The sequence below is a fragment of the Penicillium mononematosum genome, assembly GCF_028829835.1.
Source record: "Penicillium mononematosum strain IBT 11891 chromosome Unknown utg000005l:1.0-9366267.0:1.0-9372171.0, whole genome shotgun sequence".
Taxonomy (NCBI): domain Eukaryota; kingdom Fungi; phylum Ascomycota; class Eurotiomycetes; order Eurotiales; family Aspergillaceae; genus Penicillium; species Penicillium mononematosum.
Window position 1 is genome coordinate 5,746,476 of NW_026643275.1, and position 22,240 is coordinate 5,768,715.

A 22,240-nucleotide genomic window follows, 5' to 3' on the forward strand; every position below is an offset into this window, starting at 1 on the left:
CTGGTTTTGAATAGCCCATCAAGTTATGTACATAAATACTGATATTGCCCAGTGACAAGCAGTCAACTTCATTAATAGAAGTCCAATGTTTCCAGACTTCGCAGGCCATGATTGGATCGTGTAGTTGCGAGACTCGAAGATCACCTTCAAATGAAACTGGTCTGGCAGGAAGTTTATTACGCGGCTAGTGGATGTTACGCCCGTGTTGGAAATAGTCGATAGCCGTCGCCTTGTATTTGAATCGAAAGTGGTGCGCGGCCCTTCGGAAGATCAAAGTGTGCCGGTTGCATCGTGGGTTGGTTCGCATAAGCGGTAGTTGTGAATCCGTTGGCTCCGTTCGGCAAAGACTTCGTAGTGCTCATCGACTTCCATTCTGTTGATCCTGATCATTACCACCGATGCCTTTCTGCTGCTTTTCCAGCATCCTTGCATCCAAGTCCCGTATCTGGTTCTCGATTATGCCTCTCCGAGCGATCAAGTTGGAGCGCATACCCTGCAGGGCTTTTGTTTGCTCATCAAACGTCGATTCCTGCCGTTTCTTTGCTGTCTATATCGCATGAATTGTTAAATCTGAAATGGGATTCAATGACATGACTGGAGACAAACGGATGACTTCGGTGAAGATGGATCCGCTCATACCTCAGCAATTTCTTGATTTGTTTTAAGACCAGCTCCGTAAAGAGTGCCCGTAATAGTAATAGAAACGACGGCAGCAGTTAATACCAACCTCTTGATATTCGGAGGAGGCATGGTGAGTGCTATACAAAGTCGAAGCTGTTTGGTCGCAACTAATTGGCCATTTCGAGGCTCTCACCGCCTACTAAAACCAGACTTTCTATTGATCGCGGACGCGTTCCCCTCGCGTTTGACTTGAACAAAGAAACGCCGAACAAAGCGAATTCCACAGACAGCCCATGAGGCTCCCTCTACATCTACTCGAGGGTTCCAACCAACATGGCGTCACCCAGTATTCCTCGTCGTCGACCTCACAGCGAGGATGAAGAGGAAGGCGGAGACCCTACGTTTACTCCTCCAGCCCAACCCTCGAACCACAAACGCCCCCGCTTGAACCCCACTGAAAGCGATGATGACTCCGAGCTCGGAGACGAGAGTGAAGGTGGAGGCGAAGGAGAAAGTGATGGGGATAGTGCTGGATCTGAAACACCAGAAGCAGCTTCTCAGGCCCCGCGTGCGATAGCCCACGATGGCCTTGGCCCCGGTGGATATAAACCGGGTGCTATCGTACGGATCAAGGTGACAAACTTCGTGACATACACGTCGGCAGTATTCTATCCTGGACCAAAGCTCAACATGGTCATTGGTCCAAATGGAACGGGCAAAAGCACCCTGGTCTGTGCCATCTGCTTGGGCCTGGGATGGGGACCTCAGGTATGACCCGGACTATAATACTGCACAGCCTTCTCATACTGACACTAACGTGATTGCTAGCATCTTGGACGCGCCAAAGACCTAGGCGAGTTTGTGAAGCATGGGGCCCGGGAGGCTACGATTGAGATTGAACTATGCGGACCGCCCAAGATTGGTCGCAATCCTGTCATCCAGCGAACCATCAAGCGTGATGGCAATAAGAGCTCATTTACAGTCAATGGAGCGAACGCTTCTAAGAATGATGTGTTGAAACTGGCCCAGTCTTTCGCCATCCAGGTAGACAATCTCTGTCAATTCCTTCCTCAGGATAAGGTCGCCGAGTTTGCTGCACTTACACCGATTGAGCTTCTTCATTCCACGCAAAGAGCAGCGGCTGGTCCGGAAATGACCCAGTGGCATGATGCCTTGAAGAGGCTAAGGGCCGAGCAGAAGAAACTCGAGATGGACAACAGTGGCGACAAGGAATTGCTAGAAAACATGGAGAATCGTCAAGAGATGCAAAGAGCCGATGTCGAAAGAATGCGCCAGAGAGCCGTGATCAAACGAAAAATCGAAATTCTTGAGCGTTGCCGTCCAATTGTGGAGTACAAGGAACACCACAATGCTGTCGAGGCCCTGAAGGTTACCAAGGCTGAAGTTGAGCGTGAATATCATCGGATCCAAGCAGAGAATGAGCCTATTTTGCGTGCAGTCAACGCCAAAGAGGCTTATATCGCGCAATTGAACAGCGTAAAAGATGACCGAAAGGATTCTGTTGGCGAGACATCTAGGGTCGCTACTGAACGCGGCCAAAAAATCGATGAATTTGAGAACAAGATCAAGGATCTCAACGATCGGATTGAGGCCGAAAGGAAAAGTGGTCAAAGGCACAAGTCCGAAGCAGCATTGGCTCAACAAGCTATCAATAGACTTCGACGCCAACAAGAAGAGGAGGCCGTGGAGTTCGACCCAGAATTTTACAACGAGACCTTGGTAAGTAACTCTATTTTCTCTATTGTTGAACCAGTATGCTTATCACCACATTAGAGAGAGAAACGGCGCGAAAAGCGCGAGCTTGAGATAAAGGCCAGAGAAATCCAAGACAGGAGACAGCCTCTTCAGGACCAGCAACAACAGGTTCAAAGGAACATCCAGCAGGCAGAACGCCAGCTGAGCAGCTTGGACTCGGCCTCCGGCCAGCAAGAACTCAAGTTGCAGAAACTATCTCACGATACGCTGAAAGCCTATAGGTGGCTTCTTGAGAACCAAAGCAAGTTTGAAAAGGAAGTCTTCGGCCCTCCAATCGTTACGTGCTCAATTACCGACCCTAAATATGCTGATGCAGTCGAGTCTTTATTCCAGAAGACAGACTTCACATCGTTCACCGTGCAGACCAAGAATGATTTCCGCACCTTGCAACTTGCGATTAACCAAACGTTGAGACTCCATGACATTAGTATCCGCACTTGCTCGCTGTCCTTAGATACTATGAGGGCTCCAATGTCTAACGATCAACTTGCCCAATTGGGATTCGATGGTTGGGCAAGGGACTTTCTGGCCGGGCCCGATCCTGTCATTGCCATGCTGTGCAGTGAGAAGAACCTGCATTCGACTCCTATCGGACTGCGTGAAATCTCAAATGAAGTGTTTGCCCGTTTGGAGGAGGGTCTGATGAGCTCCTGGGTATCTGGAAAAAGAAGCTATCAAGTGACTCGGCGTAGAGAGTATGGACCTGGTGCCACCTCAACCCGGGTTCGAGAGATCAAACCTGCTCAGGTGTGGACCGAACAGCCTGTTGATGTTTCCCTTAAACGTGAACACCAACAGAACATCATGTTGTGGAATGAACAGCTGCAGGACATCAAGGAGAAGCTCGAGTCCGAGAGGGCTGCCGTGCTAAAGATACGCGAAGAACACGAGCAGGCCGAGCGAGAAATGGTATTTTGAACAGTTCTCTTGCTTTCATCACACCTCATACTAACTTTTACTGCAGAACGACATTGAGAAAGAAAAGAGCGCAAAACAGACCGCTCACACTCAGTATCGAGCAATCCCCGAGAAGATCTGTATGTTTCATTTCTTGTTCTGCCGTCTGACACTTGTCTAACAACTTGCAGCTCAACAAGAGGCCAAATTTCGAAACATTACATCGATGTTTGATGGGGTACGGGAAAGAGTGCGTGGATTTCGCAACCAGCAAGACGAAATTGCAATTCAAAAGGCTGAGGCCGCCGTCGAATATGCCGTAAGTTCACCACTGACATTTCTGTCTACTTTTATCTAACGCAATGCAGGATGCCGTGGAATTGTTCCGCCAGGCTCATGAGGAGCTCATGAAAGTCGAGGTGCTATTCTTGGAGGCAACTTCCGATCTTCAGACCCTGCGGCATCGCAACATTGATAGTACGAAGTTACTCGAAGCAAAGAGACGAGAGGCCCAGGAGGCTACAGTCAAATTAAGGGAATCCAAAGTGAAGGCCAGAGCAGTTTTGCAAAAAGCCCAGCGAATCAGCCGGGAACTACACGACGAACCCGACGCGCAAGCTATACTTGAAGGACTCGACGACCATGACATGGATAAACTGGAAGCCGACATTGACTCTGAAAAGGCCCGCCTGGAGCTCACCCATGGTGGTAGTAGCCACATGATCAAGGAGTTCGAGGACCGTGAAAGATCCATTGAGAAGTTGCGCTCCAAACTCGCCGATTTCCTAAACAAGCTTACGGAACTTGGCAACGCCATCGCAGACATCCGCAAGGACTGGGAGCCCAAGTTGGAAGCGCTCATCGAGAAGATCAGCGATGCCTTCTCGGATTCCTTCCGCCGCATCGGATGTGCTGGCCAGGTCACCTTGGGCAAAGCAGAAGGTGAACCTGGACCCAATGGCGAGCCTGGTGCTAGCGAGTTTGGGGAGTGGTCGATCGTGATCCATGTCCAGTTCCGCGAGGGCGCGGGACTGTCGGTCTTGGATTCACATCGCCAGTCTGGTGGTGAGCGAGCCGTGAGCACCATCTTCTATCTCATGGCACTCCAGTCGCTCTCGGCCTCGCCCTTCCGGGTTGTTGATGAGATCAATCAAGGTATGGATCCGCGAAACGAGCGCATGGTTCACGGACGCCTGGTCGACATTGCCTGTGCCTCGAGCGAGACCGAGGAAACCGACGAGAATGGCAACCCCATCGGCGGCGGTGGAGGCGGCCAGTACTTCCTCATTACACCGAAGCTGCTTGAACAACTATCTTACAAGCCGGGTATGCGGGTGCTTTGCATCTACAGTGGAGAGCATATGCCCGAAGATTATGATAAGACCAACTTCAAGAAGGCAATCAGGAGCATGAGGGCAGTGGCCGCCAGCGCGATCACCAGTGGGCCATCTGAGCCTATGCAAAGTAATGGTCAAGTGGACGTCTATGCCTAATAATGAAGTTCTCGGGGATTAGTTTATTCTTTGCGATACCCAATTTACCCCAATTTATCCATTTACCAGTTTACCCTGTGCTACCCCATTTGCCTCATTTGGCCAATGTACCCGACCCTCCGACAAGAGGCTCTTTGATTTCTGATTTCAGAGAAAAAAAAGGAGCATATCTACGGAGTACATATGTTGTAGTCATGAGCAACTTTGTTTTACTATAACATATTGTCCATACAAATACTCCGTAGATCAGAAGATATGAAGATCAGACCAATCCCAACGTGGGTCTCGCACAGACACGGAGTGGCCGATCATGCATATGGGGTCAAAAGGGAGCCGCAGTGACCAATTCAAAGAGGTTAAAGAGGCCTTACCAAAGACGGCAAGAGAGGTCAAAGACCGTTTACCTACGCTTTTCTTGGCTTGTTTCTCTTTGGCGTAGAAAGTTCGATGAAAAGGATTCTCATCCCTGCTTCGGATCGGACGATTGGACCGAAAAAGAAATAGATCGCTTGGTATAATCCAAAAAGGAAAAAGAAGAAAAAAGAAAAGAAATAAATAAAAATACAAATACAAATGAAAATGAAAATAAAAATAAAACCTGGAAAAACCTTGGAAGCCTTGGAAAGAGAGCTCAGATCGAAATGTCGATCACCGGAGGATTGCACACCAATAGGCGGTCGACAATGACATTTCGCTATCAACTCTAATCCGCTTTTGATTTCAGTCCTCTTGTCTTCTATAGGTATACCATGCATATGCACGTTGATCGACGCTTTTTGGTCCATTCATATTCTACGCATCTTTGCCTCTTTGCCTGTATATGTTTCAGGTATGTATTATCTCTTTTTTTTCTTTTTTCTTTTTTTCTTTTTACTGTTCAAGTTCTGTCACTTGTCATTACAGCGCTTACCTTCCCGAGGTCACCAAATTGGCTTACTAAACACTTTCTATTCTCCAGGGCTGCCAGGTGTAATGAGTCACTTGTCTCCTTCTTACCTGCAAAGCCGATACATCAGGTTTCAATACCAGTGATGCATCATGGCGGAGAGTCCTGCACGGCCCTCAGACTCAGATCAACGCATTGGTCGCTCTGTTGCTTGATCCTTTTCAACGGCCCCCAATAACGTGGCTTGGGGTCTCTCTACGTATGTTGGAGAGGGCAAAAGAGAAAAACGTAAAATATGCCATATACTGTAAAGCGCCACGACAGAGTTCAGGTCGTAGCATCGCAGGGTCACACAATCTCGGCCACACCCGGCATATTCAGATCTGGACGGCCTGGTGACTTGGATTGTTTGTATATCATTGCAGACTGTCTATGCAGCCTGGAATTATTATTGAGAACATGTACCTTGTACCATGTCACTACATATAATGTAGGATATACGGAGTACAATGCAAGCCCTTTCCACCTGTACTGGGGTCTGACTTGACGGCTTCGATCCTGTAATGCGGCGCAGGATAACCAATACCAAGAAGACGGGACCCAGGCCGGCCCTGTATCCAATAATATATGCTACCTAGATGCATATGGAGACCCAACGGATCACGGCGTGGCGAGTTGAACTTGTACAGGGATGTCTAACCGCCAACAGGTCCCAGGCCCCAGGCCCCAAAAAGTAAAAAAAAAAAACCTGGAATGCAACGGTAGTATGATCTACCATTCGAGTCACGAAAAGACCTCTCTACCAATCCAATGACCTACGGTACGGGTACTCCGTACTCCGTACTCCGCAATGCTTTCATAATAATGGGCTCAACATGCCTTTCCTACCCAATCCCCGCACAAGGGAAGAAGCAATTGCCGGCATGAAACAAGACTGTGAAAATCACACGGTCGATCACCCAGGATCTACCATTAGCGTCCACACCACATCGTACATACGTTCTCCTTGTACGGAGTACGGAGTACAAGGTTCACACCGAAATTGCCTCTCCGACAGGGATGATTTGGGGATTGCCTTCTACGCGACCGAAAAATAAGTATGGCGCCCGGTTCGATGAATCACTATTGTGCAGTCGAAACTCTATATATAATATATACATATAGTTAGAGAGAGAGAGAGAGATATATATATATATATATACTTTGTACCCTACAAATGCAAATATAGACAATGACAGAACTAGGTGTGTGGATTTCTTATTGGCAATGACATTGCAGTGGCATTGCATCCCAGGAAGCGATCCATGCTATGGGCATTGATCTCGTATGTACGGAGTATGTCACCATCAGCATGTGCCTGGGATGTGGGAGGCTGGGCATGATCAGACGCTTGCCCAACCCTCCCCGCTCCTTTGGTGTGGACAGGGTACGGAATATGTCCGAAGTAGTTGATTGCATACTTGCATACGTAGTGTGCTTAGTGTGAGGTTGGGATGCTGGATGTGCAGGCAATCGTGAGCGAGTGGATCCCGAGGAATCCATCACATAACCCTGAGTCATCCAGGTTGGAATGATATCTCAACGGTTGCGACAATGAATCCTTCCGAACAAAGACCCGAAACCACATCCGAAGGATTACAATATTGTAGGGTAGAAAAATAGAAAGCTAAATGAAAGGAAGAGGCGGACGTATGATGCCCGAATAGGCAGGACCTTAATCAAAGTAATCAAAGACTGAACTTTATTCTTCTTGCTACAGTCTATGTTGTACTCCGTACGGATCACGGAGGTATGGAGTATGCCCATGAAGTATGTACTCCGTAAATATAGGTAAGTACGGAGTACCGAGGCAAAATTCGAGGTATCCTAGTTAATGAAACCGACTATCGAGGACTATCAGACAATTCCTTAAGACTATGCGCGGGTATATGGCTTCATTCGGATATGTATTAGTTTAGCGCAGGGAGGTTTCTCGGGTGTTTCATAGCTCCAGTGGAGCGAACGGAGTGCAAATCGCAGATATCCAGATAGATACGACCGTAGCAGAGACAGAGGCTCATCGGGGGGGGGGGGGGGTCAATGTGGTCCAGATCTACTGATGCACTGAGGACGGGTGGGAAAGGGGTATACATAAACAGATCAGGAGCAAGCACAACTCCGTACGGAGTATTCCGTACTCCGTAGGATCTACGATGATGACGATAGGCCAGGTATCACCTCCCTAAAATAGCCATCAAGCGCATGGGAAGAGCTCCATTGCTCCATGTTCTCCAATTTTTCTTTTCTCAGTCAAAATTATGGAACCCCCGACATGGTCAGTTCACAGAAGTGTAACCCGATGCTAGGGGCCCCACGGCCGATCCTACACGGGGGGTTATACCGAGGCGGGAAATCGTACCCCCCGGTACGATGCCGGTAAGCTCCCTAATTCCTGTGATCGCCCTTGACGAACAGGTTGTTTCACACAGCTAAGACATGCCGGATTCCTACCGTCTCTCGCCTAACGCCCTTTCTGGCAATGCTCCGTACACCTAGCTGGGACTAGTACGCTTCGGTAGGTTCCTACCGGAGCCCTGATTGCTTATTGTTTCTCCTGGGCCCGACTCCTCGGAAGCGACAGCCCCCTTTTATTAGATCTGTCTTATTCGAGACAATGAAATAATATGTACGGGGTATATTGTAGGTGATCGCTGTCGATCATCCCTCGTTTAGCATTCGGTTATACATATGTAGCAGGTAATTAAGGATCTTTGTTTTGCTTTTTTGGGGTTGACTTTCTATTATTACTTTTCCCCCTGATTTTCAGTGTCCAGGTTCCGATGCGGCTTGCTATACGGCGAATACGCCGATGACAATCTACGGTGTAGAAATGAATGTATTTCTCCCATTTTTTGGGGCTGGAAAAGGATCAGACTGTCGGGGTATCGGATCCTGAAGGAGTGATCCATACTCCGTTAATCAAATATGTTGTATGCAGTACATCGTACAGCAGAAATATTATTCCATAACGTGGAAATCAATAATTAGGTTCATGGCAAATTGACCTCGACATCATCAGATCAGGTATCTAATCTAAATCTAGATCCCAACCAATATTCCGATACCACGCGTTGCAGTGACCAGTACGTTGCATAAGCACCAGGGGCCAAATACGAGTCAATGCATAACAATATCAACATTAGGTGGAGGACCGCATCGGAGACACTGCCTAACCGGTCGTCGCTTAGCGATAGGGGCGATCATGGGATGAGTAAGCTGGAGCTATGGCCATCGGTTATGTCTCCCCCTGAAATTTGATCTTCGTTGATCCACCGATCATCTCCGAATAGGAAGGAGGTTAGTTGGTGGGATGGAGGGTTCATCATATATTGTCGATATCATACTCATTGACTTCTACTCCGTAACATGCAATCAGTGCAGATGAATCTAGAAATTGACCACTTGGGAATGAGTATGGAAGCAAGGTGTTATTGGACACGTTCGTATTACTGGGAATTCAATATTCAATAATCCAATACCTGCATAAATAGGAATGTGTACTCCGTCCTATGTACACTACTGCAGTCTTCGTGGCGGGAAGATCCCATGCGGACATCCGAATGATCGGATGCAGACAGGTGCATCGGGTTGAATGCCAGATTAGGGCTTTCTGCCACGTGAAATGGAGAAAAATAAAAACAAAGGATGCATATTAAATGCGTGGCACTTGCATTGCCAGGCGCGTTCGCCGTCCAATAAAAGCACCTTCCCAAGTAGGACAAGCGTAAGATCGGATCTACCAATCGTCGATCGGCATGTAACAAGCTTGGAGGTTTAGAATTTACAGTGCGACATACAATTGGAGTAAGGTAATTTACAGCTTCCAAACTTGGAATGTAGGGCCCGGGTGTTCGAACATTGAAACCACTTTAACTTTTGAAAATTCCGTCAAGGTTCCAAGATTGACGCTTGGGGCTATTTAATTTAATTATAGTTTAGGATTTCCCTTGATGAAACACAACACGATGTGATATGTGATACAGCAGACACAATGCGCATATGAATATGCAAGTGCCATGTGTCAACCTTTTCGCAAGGCAACCATTACTTTAATAGTGGACGTCGTATTGAACGTATACATCTGCAGAGGGCATATATGGTACGCAAGATATCACATCTGCGAAGATCCAAGTTTGTCGCGTGGCTGGATATGTTTCGCCCCACTGATTTGCGACCATTGACCCAACCCGGATAAGCCTGTGTGTTCGGGAAGAAAGGGGTGAGACAGTCGCGTGGCATGGGCCCAGTGCCCCGGGATCAAGAGACGATCAGCGATCACGGCTGAATCCGTTCCCTACCCGGGTCTATGTCCTAAAGAGGATAGCTCGATCACGGTCAAGGTGATGTTCCTCGGTCAGATTGACCAGACTATCGATTATTGACTGGAAAAATAGAATATGTACGTGGAGTGAGGATAAATATAGTCGAATATAGTAGAGTGGAATGGAAGGGTGGAAATAACCCTTGGTTTAGCCTTCGAATGAAAAATCTAAACGAAAACGCAAAGCGTAATGTCGCTCCCATGGGATTTGGGCGGATCACACTTTTACCGGTTTCATGACCAAAGCGAAAAAAAAAAGCAAAAGCGCAAAAGCAAAAATAGGCTTCCGGGCGTGAAATTTCTCAGAATGAAGATCGCTAAAAGAAATGTATGTCCTATACAAATGACACTGCTCACGGCTATGACTTACATGGCTTCATTGAGTGAGATGAAAATGAAAGGGCAAATATCCATTTACCCTGGGCCGAACCAAGGGAGGCCCAATCAATGCCCACGGAATACAAAGACCGGCACCAGGCTCAGTTGAGAATAGGCGATCCGTACCAAGTGCCGACCAGGGGGTTGATCATCCGTTGGACCGGGACGATCCTGACGCTCGAGCCATTTTAAAATAGTAACCAATAAATCAATACGTTGTTGGATAGGGGGGATTGTCAGGTGAGATATGGAGTGTAGAAGTAAAATATAATTCAAAATTAATTCACGAATGTATGACTTATATCCTATTTCTATCTACTTTATTTTGCACAGTCCGTTCTATAATGGGTATTGATTACCTCCGTCACCGGCGATCTCTCGTAAAGGGCTAAATAGTGGAGCTCGCTTCCACGAGGCCGGGATGAACCCACATCTAACGGCCAATCCCCAATCGCGCCTGTGCAGAAGCCGTGCACGGCCGGAAAGGGTCACAGGTAAAATGGTTATAGGAGCAATGTTCCAGAACGCCGATCATGTCAATAACTCATTTACGATGGTAGCCATAGTTCATTTCCACGGCTTCGAGGAGTGATCTTCAGGAGCATGGTCTTAGATCGACTCTAGGCCTTATTACCTTCTTAACTTAGTATCAGGATGGGTTCTTAATTACTGAAGCGATCTTTCCTTTCTCAAACCAGTTTCACGATTGGGCTAAGACTAGAGATTACATGTAGATTACTCTGTAACTGGATATCGTTTACGTATCATGCACTAAAGTGGGAAGGAAACAAGTTTTTCTCCCATGTACTCCGTATGTTGTATGATGATATACATACATCGATGTATGTTGTATGTACTCCGCTCACTGTGCCTACAAGGTTCGTGTAAGCGAGGCAGGGCCATGGATTAATAAATGTTTCAGGCAAAGGTTCCTCTGGTCTCGCCCCCAGCGCTTAGAGCCGCCCTTGGTGATGACCAGGATCAATTGCAGCGGAAACGGTAATTAATATATTAAATTAAATTCGCAGTGCATAATCAACCCATGGATAGTATGTATGGAGTAGCCTGACCAGCGTATAAGCAGCGCAGATGTAAATATGGTTCCAAGGTTCCGGAGGTGTGGCCAAAAGCGGACTAGCGTTATCGCTTTGTGACCTTCCCTTTTGGCTTGCGCCGTTTTCCAAGGTTTCTCCATAGCCACGCGACATAATGATCTCCTGAACCCGTCCGCGGTGTCATCCCCGGGGTTTGAACTTATATTAATTATATTATTATCATAGTTCAAAGGGAGAAACCACGAGAATTATTATATCGATGTTTACACCGTATACAACCGTTCATGGCTGTCGCAGATCAATAGATCCCTGATCGATCAGCCGTTTATGGGGTTGGGATATGTGACAGGTCTAGCAGGATCTGCACTAACCGTAGCCGAGGTGCAATCATCCAACGGGGTCTTTACGGCCTCCCAATTTGGATTTAGGGCGCTGCACATCCCACAAGGCTAGAAGGTTAGGGCTTCTGCCTTCGCGTGGGTAAATCGTCATTCCCCCCACGTTAATCTCCGAAAAGAATTATTAATAATTATCTATCTCGCTTGCATTAATTTTAATTTGAATTTATTAAACCTAAAGAAGTAAAAACCAATTAAATTAAGCTTTGGAGCAGACTGCGTCTCATTAAAAATAATTTAAAAAGGGAAAATTAAAAAAATTAAACAAAAAAATGAATTAAACAATGTCGTAACGTAAATCGTAATTTTTGCCTGAGTCGGCAGAGTCCGCTGGCGATCATGGAAAGCCGCCCGCCTGCTGTGAGGTATAAACCTCGTGGCATCCCCCACTCACTGAACAAAGCCGGACTTGGAACGCACCTGGATCAAACCTCTCCAACACATCTTCTTCATCATGGATCTCTCCAACCTCCTCTCTCACAGCGCGGCTGTCAAGCCGATCTATACTCCTGTCGAGTCCAGTTACTATAAGCGCTCGCCGCCTCTGTCGCCGCCAGCCGAAGAGCCTAAGGTCTCATTGCCTTCAATCTCGTCTCTCTTTGAGGGCGCTGACGGTGCTCAGCACGCAGCTAGTGAGTGCTTGGAACCATATTGCAGCCCACAAACGGCCTCGCTAACCCTAAACCTTCCAGAGCGCCAACGCCTATCACCATCTCTCGGTGACCGCCATGTCCGGGTTCAGTCCTACGAACTGCCCCCAACACCACCTCTGCGCCCCGGCTCTGGCCACGCCCACCGCCGCGCATCTCCCGTGGAGCCGCTGTCTCAGAAGGAAGCACACCAGCATCACCTTCACCGTTCCTCTATCTCCAGCAACAACTCAGTCCACATCCCCCGCAACACAGCACCCTACGCCTCGCCTGCGCCAAGCGTCTCATCCTACACATCTCCAGTCGACGCTCCTCAACAGCCAATGTACTACCCCCGCCCGCCAACCACATCCTCCTTCCAGCCCTCAACACCAGCATCAGCACCCCAGATGCCCCCTGTCCAGGTGCAGACGCAGCAGCCGCACTCGCACTCTCACTCGTCTTCAGCTCTCATCTCTCCTGTCACCCCGGCCTGGCAACACCACCACTACTTCCCGCCCTCCACCACAGCCCCGTACCAGCAGAACCACGACCGCTATATCTGCCGTACATGCCACAAGGCTTTCTCGCGCCCTTCCTCCCTGCGCATCCACTCACACTCGCACACTGGCGAGAAGCCCTTCCGCTGCACGCATGCCGGCTGCGGTAAGGCGTTCTCCGTGCGCAGTAACATGAAGCGCCATGAGCGTGGCTGCCATTCTGGTCGCCCAGGCCCTGCCCCTGCTGCTACTGCGCTTGTTGTATAAGCGGTTGTGAATTTGTTGTCTTGGCCCTCTTCTGATTCTTGTCATGTTATTTTTCTTAAAGGTGTTTTTCCTTTGTCAGATGGGGATTTCTTTTGTTTGGCGTTGTGTGTGTGATGCCGTGATACCCTGGATCTTGGTTATGATTCTTTCTATCGGATTCCCATTTGGTTTAGATGGGTCGGTTCTATACACTATATAAACTTACGATTCTTAATGTACATTCTATGATGAAGACTCTTTATGTTTTATCCTGTAGTCGTCTTCGTGGCGTTTGTACTGATATTCGCTCTTTATTCCACAAGTCGATGACCCTCTGGCAATGCATCAACTGCTTCTCGTTCGGACTGCTCCGATCATGAACTATTTACCGGGCCGGCCAGTTCCAAGGGATCCGTTAGCTTGTAAATTCTCATTCTTGTCTATCTGTGCCCTAAGATTATCATCAAATCATTACCAACACGACTTTGGAAGTTATTTCCAAATAACCATGTAACTTCCCAATATCCAACTCGCAAGTGAACACCAAAATGAAAATAAAACATAAACACATAGATACCAAAGGCCTTCCGAGGTCTACTCATCCAAAACACCCCTCACCAACGCAGCAAGACTAGTCTCATACCGCGCAGGATTATGATCACTCAGCATGCCACCAGCGAAGCGCAGCTCACCAAACCAAGCATCAACGTCCCGAATAAACCGAATCTGCACGCGAGTCGCAGGCCTCCCAAGACGCGGATACCCATCGACCCCGAGCTCCCGCGCCGTAAACGCATCACGCTGCAGAACCCGCATCGTCTCAACGACAAAAACCTCACCGGGCGGCATGAGTTTCGGCGCACGCATCTCACCCCGCAGCATTTTCAACGTCTTCCAGGCCCAGGCGTCTTCGCCGACCCCATCACCCGCGTTGACGACCAGCGGAGGCTGGTTGACGTAGAATTTGTGGATGATGCTTTGGCGGAGGGAATCGCTGACCCGTTGGCGGATGTGCGCTTTGGCGCCCGTGGCGTCGTCTTTGAAGGATACGGAGGCTGTGTGCATGTCGTGCAGGATGCCTAATGACAGGCTGGGGACTATGTCTGAGCCATTGACGATTGTTGTTATTAGGCCTCGTGTGGCGAGTCGTAGGAAGGGGGACATCACGGCTGGGGGGGCCGTAGGCGTAGACATGGATTGGCCGGTTCGCTGGGAGGGTGTATTTTGGTGGGCTCGGGTCCGGGATGCTGAGATTGGGGTTGCTATCTGCAGTCAAGAGGCGGGGACGTGTGGCGGGTTGGTATGAAGCTGTTACGAAGGAGGTGCCTGCTGTGGAGGGGTTGGGTTCTGAAATCATCGTTGCGAGAAGGGCTGCGACACCTCCACCGAGCGAGTGCCCGCATAAGACTATACCGTAATCTTGGAATTCCTCTAGTGCCGCACGTAGGGTGATCATGACTCGGCCGCCGCCGCCCTCTAGGAGTCGCTTGGCTGAGGCGTGCATGCCTTTGTGCACCTTCCAGCTTTTGCCCTGCCATTCAAGGTCATCGTAATCGCAGGTCATGTCTGTGAGGATGTCTTCGAAGCCCCATGTTCCTCGTAGAGTGAGAACCACGGCTTTGGAGTCATGGTCGATAGAAAGGTAGTGAACCAATGGGAAGCCTGTCTCTGTCTCACCAGCTGCGTTCGAGCCACCAGCTGGATCGACGAATGACGATAGGAGGATCGTAGAGGGTGGAAGGCCTGCATTCTCTGAGAACGCACTGTGCTCGTGGCCGTCTGACTTTGTACTAGGTAGATTCTTCGAGCCACTAGGAACACCCATGACCGTGAGCGCATTTGAGCCATATGAGGCAGAGGAGAAGCGGGAGAACCGGCGAATGTTTTGCACGAAGTGTCTCTCTGGAAAAATGCCTGGAACATAGCCATCGCGATTGAGTGCCTGGATGGTTTCCATATCTTCATATGCGCTTTTGCGAGGCCGGTGCGCCAGCAGAAGTGACGTCTCAGACCCTGCAGTCGCTAGGGAATACAGGCTAGGGGTGAACGAATGGGATCTGCGATGCATACCTGACGAACCGGGACGGTCATCATTCGCAGACAAAGTCCCGTCCGCTTCCGATCTTGTCACAGACATGGAGCTGCTGCTGCGAACGTGAGTCTGGACCGCGGTAGGCGATCCAGAGCGCATACCAGCACTACGGCGTGAAAGGAATGTGTCAGTTTGAGCGAGGAGTGACTCTTGGCTCTTCTCTCGCACTGCGAAATGTCCCCCTCGTGGGCCCCTAGAGGCAGGCATTTCGTGAGACGGGACGTGTTTCGTTTGCGACTGTGGCGACAGCCTTTGAGGGGAGTTTGGAAAGGGCGACCTTCGTAAACCCCGGTTCGGGCCAGGGGTTGTCGGTCGATAATTCAGAGGTTCGGTCTGTCTCTTCTTGAGAGATGGTCTGCTGGAGACCTCTCGTGCAGTCGCTTCCTTCACAGACGCCGTTCCTTTTGTAGCCCTGGGAGGTAGACGAGGACCTTGGATCCCCGAGGGTTCGGGCGAGTCTATAGATGGTTTCTTTTCCAGTGGCCGCTTGGCCTCATTTCTTTCAAGGCCAGCCGGCCTAACCTTTTGCGCAAATTTTGCGAATGGGCCTTTGCTAGGTGCAGACTTGGGAGGTTCTTTCGGCGAGTCGGGAGTTGTTCCACGGTGCTTGAGAGCAATGCCCTGTGTGGCATCGGGATGCGAACGCGACAGATCATGATGGGGCTTCGTCGAACTATTGGACAATGGCCTGCCCGGCAATGCTCGTTTATGATGATCCGGCTCAGGTAGGGAAAAATTTCCAGAGTCGTCATAGGGTCGCAGCTGAGTGCTCTGGGATTTGGTGAAGGCTGTCCTAAACACCACTGTATGCCTGGGGCACCGTCCTGGCCATCAGCATGATCATGGTGGAATCTCTCCTCTATCAGTTTCGTTCCAGGCGGTGCGGCGATCTCTGCCATATCATCATCGTAGATATCGACGGTGATCGTTCGCGCCGTCAGGGCTTCCGATCTGATAGATGCGTGACAGCCTTGAGGAAGCTGGCTCATAATATAAGCGCGGATATCTTCATCGGACACTTGCTCTTGACCGTCCAAGGGGATAGAGAGACGATGCCGAAACGAATCAGATACACTCGACCGTCGGACTACATCAAAAGCTTCGTCGCCATTTCCAGGCATCACAAACGAAGCACTGCCAGGCTCAACCAACTCTTCATTATTGCGCTCGGGAAATTGCAGTTCATGGGATCCGATCACGTCTGCTCTTGCGCCGTCATCCAGGATGACAACATCCCAAACAATCTCATCCCCGCCGTTCTGCCGCAGATGTCTCTCGGTATTCTTCTTACCCCAACGCTGCAATAGCGCGAAGCCTAGGGAGCCGATGAGAAGGTCTCCGACGCCGATGTTCTCGGTACTTGCGCCGGGCTCAAGAGATCTAAACTCACGTCGAATCAGCGTGATAATAGCCGCAATGGCCCTCGAAGACTCGGTGGATCCAAGAATGGCATCCAAAGTAGATAGAAGTGCCTGGGAGAGATTCGCAACCGAAGACAAAGTGGTCGACGAGAAATGGAATGTCGCTGCGGCGAAAAAAGATGCCGAGGTCACCGTCGTGTGGAGTGTCGCCAACTAGGGGGTGTTACTCAAGACCAAGTTGATAGGCCTAGAGGGTCCAGGAACATACACTTCGCTCCAGAAGAGACTCGGCTTCTGTCCTACCGCGATCATCGCCACTACGAATGGCGACATCTCTTCCTGCCCTGGTCAAGATGCCCTCGACTAAAGCCCGGCTTAGTTCCAAGCTGGTCAGAGTCGTGGCTCGCGCACCATCCAGGGCCGCCCCGCCAAAGAATGTGCCCAGTCGCAACGATAACGAGGTCGACTGGGTAATCAAAGATATCAACGACGCGACTGGTCGCGGGAGCAGAGTCGATCCCGTGGGAACGTGAGCGTGCGCATGGTCTAGATTCGTCTCGACATCGGGTTTTCCCCGGTCATTGGACTTTGTAAACATATCAAGAACAAGAATAAGGGATATTCAACCCATAAGATTATTTTTACATTGATAGTGTGTCCCTCCATGTAGGTTGTAGGTTGTAAGCCAAGTTGGTAGCCCAACAATTGAAGATCGGCCTTTCACATGTGATCGACTCCCAAGACTTCTATACACGTTACTATGTCCGATTCTACATCATCGCTTTCACATCGCCTCCGTATTGCACCTTGCGAATCTGACTCCGGTCGCAATCTTTCACCCTCCGAATCCCCGACAGGCCCATGTTCTGCCACAAATCGGTTAAAAGCCCCTTAAGGACCTGTCTAGCCCCGTCTCGGCCCTGAATGCTCAGTCCGTAAATCACCGGTCGACCAACAAGAACTGCTTTGGCTCCTAAGCACAGTGCCTTGATCACATCCGAACCTGTCCGAATCCCCGAGTCGAAAAGTACCGTCATCTTGTCCCCGACAGCATCGACTATTTCAGGAAGAACGTCCAAAGACCCGATAGCACCATCCACTTGACGACCTGGACGGAAATTAGAGAAGAACATGAAAAGCCGATGAAGGAAGCACCTACCACCATGATTGGATACCACAATCCCATCACACCCATATTTCAGCGCTAGCCTCGCATCCTCCACGTGCTGGATCCCCTTCAACACAATCGGCCCATCCCAATTCTTCCGCAAGAAAGCCAAATCCTCCCACGAATGCGGACTTCCAGCGAAAATGCCACCGATCCATGCGCGCGAAGCACCGATAATATCCTCCTCAATCTTCGATCCAGTTTCCTTCTCGAACTTCGCGCGGAAAACAGGATCGCTAAACCCGACCTGGTTCCCCACCCCCTTGATAAAGGGTACGTAGGCGTTATCCAAATCTGCCGGCCGCCACGCCAGCGACCAGGTATCCAAAGTAACAACCAGAACTGAGAACCCGTTCTCTTTCGCCCGCTTTAGCAGCGACAGAGTAATATCGTTGTCCTTCGGCCAGTACAGCTGATACCATCGCTTCCCGTCCTTGTTGGCGGTCGCAACCTCTTCAATCGAGCTCGTACTCGCCGTGCTCATCGTATACGGCACCCCGACGTCCTCGCATACTTCTGCAAGGCCTGCCTCCTTGTCTTCATGGAAGATGCCCTGTACGCCGACCGGTGCCATGATAAGGGGATTATCGTATTTCTGACCGAAGAGCTCGACCGAAACGTCTTGCTCGGGTGTCTGGGTATGTCATCGGTCAGCGAGAACGTAGTCGTAGTTCATTGCATATTGCCTCAGCTCACATTTCGCATCATTCGTGGGATCCTATTGACCTCGTCAGTCGGTTTCTGATTATCGTTGTAAATGTCTAGAAACCTACAGCTTCCACTGCCGGAATGCCAGCCGATTGCTATCCATGGTCGCTTTCTCGCCTGCTCCGCCGGCGACATAATTGAATGCGCGAAGGCCTAGAGACTCTCGAGCTTGCTCCTCTAGCTTGCGGGGATCGGTGGTTACACCAGGCAGGATGCTCATTAAGGCACCCTTGCCATAGATCTCCGTTTGGTAGCTACCGTAGTTATCAGACATTGCAATCGTTGTAGATCGTTGGAAATTGGAAGGTTAGAGAAAACCAAGTCCAAAGCTGGGGGGTCAGCTATACCCCCGGTGGTGCGGAGATGAATTGGACCGAGGTTGCATGGCTCCATGCATTACAACACGTTGCGCAAAATATCGTGTTTTATAAAGTCATTGTCATCCCATAATACGCAGAAAGTCAAGTGAATTATAGCTATTCATACTTTACCCAGTAGCATTACTACTTCGAGCTCTAAGTCGATCGCCATGCCCAGGACAACAGGAACCGACCTCGGGAGCAGCCAATAAAAACAGTAAGCATAGTAAATCCCATCCATAACCCAGCGACTGAGACATCCTCGGATGGAAAAGACGAAATCCGAACCCCTTCAATCCACGAATAATGTAAATAGCACCTGTCGCACTAGCCGCATACAAAGTAAAGGCTTCTTGCAGATATGCACTGGCACACTGAAACAGAATCATCACAGCGTAGGCCAACAGCCCCATGCCAAGACCGGCATAATCCAATGCCTAACAGCCTGCGCTCCCCATCTGTACCACAGCAGACCGACCGGGGCGATGATCGATCCCGGGAACATGAGGACTACTCTGAATTCTTTTGGCCATGCTTCTTCTGGGCTCCGCAGATTGGGTTGCGAGAAACCTGCATACCTGTGAATCAAGGAATTATCCGTTTCCTGAGAGTAAGGCCCCGTCGAAGTCAAAGATAGATGTCACCCAGACAGAACAGTCCCGGAACAGTTGCCATGTCGTGTATTGCGTGGTAAACCCACTAGCGACAGCCCCAATAGAAGGCCCAAAGACAGACACAAGATTGTAGACGGCTTGACTGAGTCACGCTCTCTGGAAAACAGTGGCCGATGATACCAGCGCCCACCTACATTTAGCACATTAGAGCAAGGCCTGGCCGCAGAAGAAGGGGCATACTCGCAAGTCCACCTGCGCATCCTATGCCGCTGAGTAGACGAGAAGCGAGTAATGCCCCCTTTTCTTCGAGCGACCCAAAACACCAGGTCGAAGATCAGGGTAGAATGAATTCCCGGAGGGCAAGACTGCGGCTCTCCCAAATATCTCGTTCAATGGGCCTAGTCTCAGAGGGCTGAGACAGTATGTCGAGACGGAGGTTGGGAGTACCAGGACTGCTTCTATGGGCTGACCATATGCAGTTCGTTTTTGACGGTGCTCAACTCAGGTGCAACAATCGATGAAGGCAGTGGCATTGGAAACACTGAAAGAGAGACAACAAGTGTTACGTTCCATTTGTTTGGCCCGGGCCAGTTCAGTGGGGTTGTAGGTGCGTTTTCTTCCAAGGCGATGGTCAAGCACTGGTGGGTTTGATGCTGATCTCATCACAGACTTGGTGAGGATTGCCATTTGGAATCGGCTATCTCATGGCCTCAATCCAGGGAAAGATATGCACTGGCAACATAGAAACGTCGAAGGGCACATTTCTTCAAATTGAGCCAGAGAAGTCGACGAAAGCAGGGGTTTTGATATTAGAGCAGAGTGGACGATCTTTGTCGGCTCTACCGACTTCGACCCAACTGCTCAATCCAGACAAAGGGAAATCTTTGGTTGCGGCTTTTGATCAATTAAAATAAGTTGATTGCTAATCGCAAAGAATTGCATGCCAGCTGAAGAATCAAGAACATTGGTGGGTATCTCAAATAAAACAAAGAATAAACTAACGCGCGAATCAACGAGAAGGATCTTCCCTCCACGAGAGAGAATCACGCCGAGTTCCAGACTTTGATAGTCATGTCATCAGATGTGTAAACCGCCATTTTCTCGTCGCACGATAAAGTCATGGCCCGAACCCACCCAGAATAGCCCGTTAAGACTCGGACGCAAGCAAACTCCAATGGCACAGCCCATACGCGGATTGTCAGGTCATCGGCCGCTGATGCCAGCAGGTTCCCATCGGTACAGAATGTGATCACGCGCAGAGGTCCAGAGTGTCCCCGGAGGACGTTGAGCATGGCGCCAGAAGCCGTATCCCAGATGCGCAGGTCCTTGTCTTGCGATCCCGACGCCAGCAGCTTCCCATTAGGAGAGAAGCAGACGGCTCTGATTGAGGAGTGATGGCCGCTTAGTTGATGGATTTCATTGCCGGTGGTTGTGTCCCAGATGCGAATTGTATTATCGTCCGAGGTTGAAGCGACAGTTCTTCCATCAGGCGAAAAGGCCACAGCGCGCACCCAACCCGAGTGCCCATTGAGGGTTTTGAGCAGCGAACCCGAGTTTGCATTCCATAGTCGTACAGTGAAATCATCTGAGGCTGAAGCGAGGGTTCTTCCATGGGGGAAAATGCTACCGCTCGAACTTTACCAGTGTGGCCCTGCAGCATGCGGTAGGTGAACCCGGTGTTCACGTCGCTGATGCGAATGGTCATATCATCGGAGGCAGTGGCTAAGAATCGGCCTGTGGGGGAAAATCTCACAGAGCGTACCCAGTTGGAATGGCCGTTGTCTTTTGCGGCGCCGCGCTGGAGACCGGTGTTGGCGTTCCATAAACGGATCATCATGTCATTGGAGACTGAGGCGAGGATTTGGCTATTGCCGGAAAGAGCCACATCCCAAATGAAGCCAGTATGGCCATCAAGAGTTTTGGATGCGACTAACTTCCCAAAAGAAGGAGTGACTAAGTCTGCCATTGGTCCACGGGTTGAAGCGGTACTTTTTGATTTGGATGGATTTTGGTGGTGCGAGACCCAGAAGAACAGAAAGTGAGGACGCCGTCGTTCCAGATCTCCTTATGGCGGAGAAAGGAAAGGAAAACACCAAATTCAGTAGTCGTTTGCAAAGGTCTGTAAAACGCGTGGACGTGAAGGATTTCTCATAGTGGGAAGTGAAGTCATGAGAGATGTGTGTCTGTCAGCAGTGCATTGCGGGGTGAACAGAATTGCAGGGGAAAAAAGTCCCGTTCATATCAGATATCAATCCTAATTGAATATGGTGCAGAAGGAATCAGAAAGTGATAGTTCCTCCCGAGGTCTTTCTGCAGCAAATAATAGGCACAAATAGGCAAAAATGACAGCGGAATTTGCTATTAGGTAAGCTGGCTAGGCCGGTCCACGGGTCTATATTTTTTGATCTGCTGACCTTCCTATTTTGCTGTGTCAATGGAGAACTCTTATACCAGAAAGGAGACTTGCTATGTAACAGATAGATACCCATGGATAGATAGAATGTCCCACAGGCGTATCGAGACCTACCTAGGTACTGCCATATCGGATTTGACCTGTATTGGCTTCCATATTGGCCTCAGGCGCCGTATTACGTCATCATATGCGAATCCCGAGGTCAGCTCACTACATATGTACATATACTCAGGACTACCTACACAGGACTACGCAGCTACATTGAATTGATTTAATATATCGATGA

General features: G+C 49.5%; 6 protein-coding genes across 6 annotated transcripts; 2 read left to right on the top strand and 4 right to left on the bottom strand.

Moving 5' to 3' along the window:
• Positions 1-358: 358 nt before the first annotated feature.
• N7519_010361 (uncharacterized protein) lies at positions 359-750 on the bottom strand (the record flags this gene model as incomplete). The annotated part of the gene is made up of 2 exons (XM_057297134.1): positions 359-547; positions 640-750. 2 exons carry the CDS (start codon positions 748-750, stop codon positions 359-361), a joined length of 300 nt encoding a protein of 99 aa, XP_057145016.1.
• Positions 751-954: 204 nt separating this feature from the next.
• On the top strand, positions 955-4,787 carry N7519_010362 (DNA repair ATPase SMC5; the record flags this gene model as incomplete). The annotated part of the gene is made up of 6 exons (XM_057297135.1): positions 955-1,389; positions 1,450-2,361; positions 2,416-3,306; positions 3,362-3,434; positions 3,486-3,613; positions 3,663-4,787. The coding sequence occupies 6 exons, from the start codon at positions 955-957 to the stop codon at positions 4,785-4,787; spliced, it is 3,564 nt and encodes a 1,187-aa protein (XP_057145017.1).
• Positions 4,788-12,318: 7,531 nt separating this feature from the next.
• On the top strand, positions 12,319-13,260 carry N7519_010363 (C2H2-type zinc finger protein; the record flags this gene model as incomplete). Its single annotated transcript, XM_057297136.1, has 2 exons — positions 12,319-12,496; positions 12,557-13,260. 2 exons carry the CDS (start codon positions 12,319-12,321, stop codon positions 13,258-13,260), a joined length of 882 nt encoding a protein of 293 aa, XP_057145018.1.
• A 573-nt stretch (positions 13,261-13,833) lies between these two features.
• On the bottom strand, positions 13,834-17,290 carry N7519_010364 (uncharacterized protein; the record flags this gene model as incomplete). The annotated part of the gene is made up of 4 exons (XM_057297137.1): positions 13,834-14,336; positions 14,407-16,119; positions 16,152-16,905; positions 16,961-17,290. The coding sequence occupies 4 exons, from the start codon at positions 17,288-17,290 to the stop codon at positions 13,834-13,836; spliced, it is 3,300 nt and encodes a 1,099-aa protein (XP_057145019.1).
• A 172-nt stretch (positions 17,291-17,462) lies between these two features.
• On the bottom strand, positions 17,463-18,842 carry N7519_010365 (lactate 2-monooxygenase; the record flags this gene model as incomplete). The annotated part of the gene is made up of 4 exons (XM_057297138.1): positions 17,463-17,800; positions 17,852-18,494; positions 18,557-18,578; positions 18,634-18,842. The coding sequence occupies 4 exons, from the start codon at positions 18,840-18,842 to the stop codon at positions 17,463-17,465; spliced, it is 1,212 nt and encodes a 403-aa protein (XP_057145020.1).
• Positions 18,843-20,584: 1,742 nt separating this feature from the next.
• N7519_010366 (WD40 repeat domain-containing protein) lies at positions 20,585-21,507 on the bottom strand (the record flags this gene model as incomplete). Its single annotated transcript, XM_057297139.1, has 2 exons — positions 20,585-21,132; positions 21,183-21,507. 2 exons carry the CDS (start codon positions 21,505-21,507, stop codon positions 20,585-20,587), a joined length of 873 nt encoding a protein of 290 aa, XP_057145021.1.
• Between the last annotated feature and the right edge of the window lie 733 nt (positions 21,508-22,240).